Source organism: Capsicum annuum, unplaced genomic scaffold (assembly GCF_002878395.1).
Source record: "Capsicum annuum cultivar UCD-10X-F1 unplaced genomic scaffold, UCD10Xv1.1 ctg66449, whole genome shotgun sequence".
Classification (NCBI taxonomy): domain Eukaryota; kingdom Viridiplantae; phylum Streptophyta; class Magnoliopsida; order Solanales; family Solanaceae; genus Capsicum; species Capsicum annuum.
The window spans coordinates 1-2,214 of record NW_025875803.1 but is presented as its reverse complement, the minus strand read 5'-3'; the positions used below and the strand labels follow the sequence as shown (position 1 = coordinate 2,214).

General features: G+C 37.7%; 1 protein-coding gene and 1 pseudogene across 1 annotated transcript; one reads left to right on the top strand and one right to left on the bottom strand.

The window, feature by feature from the left end:
• Positions 1-6: 6 nt before the first annotated feature.
• LOC124893856 lies at positions 7-1,373 on the bottom strand (annotated as a pseudogene).
• On the top strand, positions 1,281-1,971 carry LOC124893857 (DNA-directed RNA polymerase V subunit 7-like). The gene has a single exon (XM_047404703.1). It carries the CDS (start codon positions 1,423-1,425, stop codon positions 1,969-1,971), a length of 549 nt encoding a protein of 182 aa, XP_047260659.1. The 5' UTR covers positions 1,281-1,422.
• Positions 1,972-2,214: the final 243 nt, after the last annotated feature.

Here is a 2,214-nt window from a genome sequence, read left to right as displayed (position 1 = left end):
TCCAATTGCACACCACTAACTAAACTTCACTCAAAAACCTTGAACTCTTTAGCTTAAACCCTAAAACTCAATAAATCACCAAGAACAAAAAACCCCATTAACTAAAAACACAATCAAACAAAACCCACACGACAAAAAACAAAAAAAGGAACCTGCTTCACGATCTTATTACGAAGATCATCGGTGAGTACAGTAGCGGTGAGTTGATCAGACGGCTGAGACTCCGGCGATCCAACCGGTGAAAAATCAGGATGATCATCATCATGAGGCGGACATAAACCGGCGTGGGAAGGTATAGGAACTACTCCACCATCGCCACCACCGTCTGATTCCATTATTATTTTTTTGGAAAAAAGGAGAGAAGATAAAAGGAAAACTGAAAAGGTCAAAGGAAAAAAATAACCATTATTTTTTTTTTCCCTTTCTTCTTCCTCAGTTTCCTTGTTATTCTTCTGATCTCTTGAAAATACTTTTCTGGAAATACCCAACTATGTATAGGAAAGTTCAATTGAGAAGAAATTATTATTTATTTTTTTTGTTCAGTTTGGTTACTCAAAGTGAAACTATTTAGTCAAAAAAAGAAAATTTTATTTTGAGTCCTTTTCAGTCAATTTAGTTCAGCTTTTAATCATTCTTATATAATAAATTTAAGATATTAACATTGAGCTACTGATCATAACATTTCTAATACATAATCTAAAAATACAGAGAGAGAAATATCGGTCAAGAGAACTCTTCACTTTGGAAGGGTATTCTGCATAAAGGGTTATCACCTTAATAAGTGAAAGTATCTGCGAAGACATGTTGCACCTTAAAACATTAACATAATCACTTGAGGGTGAATAACCTAAATAGAACTTTATGAGATGGATCCGAGGTGATCACCTTCCAAGCTCACAACTGCTTGGAATTCCTTCAATGCATCCACATACCTTGCTCCAACCATGATGAAGCGCACCATATGGTGCCTTTCTCAATTATTGACATCTTCTCATTCATAAAGATAGGATTTTCTCCAGGCACATAATTATAATCCACCATCTTCCGATGAGAGAGGAATACCTTGTCGGTGGGGCCACACCTCAAAAATACACCTTGCTTCAAGATCGTGTGAACAACCCCTTCCAATGTCTCTCCACGGAGTATCTTGGAGGTTACACAACTGAATTCTACAGGTAAAAGCACATCACCAGTGTGTTTTCGAACTATACCCTCCCCAATCTTCTCCAATGTAGCTACATACATAAAGTAACCAAGATCTTTGGATGCCTTCTTGAAAGCAAAGACTTGCAAGAGGCGAATAACAATTGCCTTCTGAGCAGTAAACCTTCAACCTCAAGTTTCTCAGCAGGGATAATCAATCCCACATTCCATGACAACTAATGTGTTGAATACATTTTAAATGACCTGTCACAAAATCAAATGACAGTAGGCTGTGGCAGGTCATTTAAAATGTATTCAACACATCAGTTGTCATGGAATGTGATTATCCCTATCCCTGCTGAGAAACTAGAGATTGAAGGTTTACTGCTTAAGAAGGCAATTGTTATTCGCCTCTTGCAAGACTTTACTTTCAAGAAGGCGTCAAAAGATCTTGAGTACTTTATGTATGTAACTACATTGGAGAAGATTGGGGAGGGGATAGTTCGAAAAAACACTGGTGCTGTGCTTTTCTCTGTAGAATTCAGCTGTGTAACCTTCAAGATACTCCGCGGAGAGACCTTGGAAGGGGTTGTTCACAAGATCTTGAAGCAAGGTATCTTTTTGAGGTGTGGCCCAACCGACAAGATATTCCTCTCTCATCAAAAGATGGTGGATTATAAGTATGTGCCTGAAGAAAATCCTTTATTTATGAATGAGAAGATGCCAATAATAGAGAAAGGCACCGTGGTGCGCTTCATCGTGGTTGGAGCTAGGTATGTGGAGGCAGAGAAGGAATTCCAAGCAGTTGTGAGCTTGGAAGGTGATTAACTCGGACCCATCCTCAAGGGATAATGTTAATGTATACTTTTACTTATTAAGGTGATACACCTTTATGCAGGAAAATACCCTTCCAAAGTGAGAGTTCTCTTGATTGATATTTCTCTCTCTGTATTTTTAGATTATGTCTTGGAAATGTTATGATCAATAGTTCAATAATAGAAATTTTGATGCATGGTGTTAGTTAGTGGTTTTCGATTTAAAGTATCGGGATTCTAATTGACTTCTTCTTCC

Excerpts from the sequence above, each read along its gene's own strand:
- LOC124893857 (XM_047404703.1), top strand. The coding sequence starts at position 1,423 with ATGACAGTAGGCTGTGGCAGGTCATTTAAAATGTATTCAACACATCAG.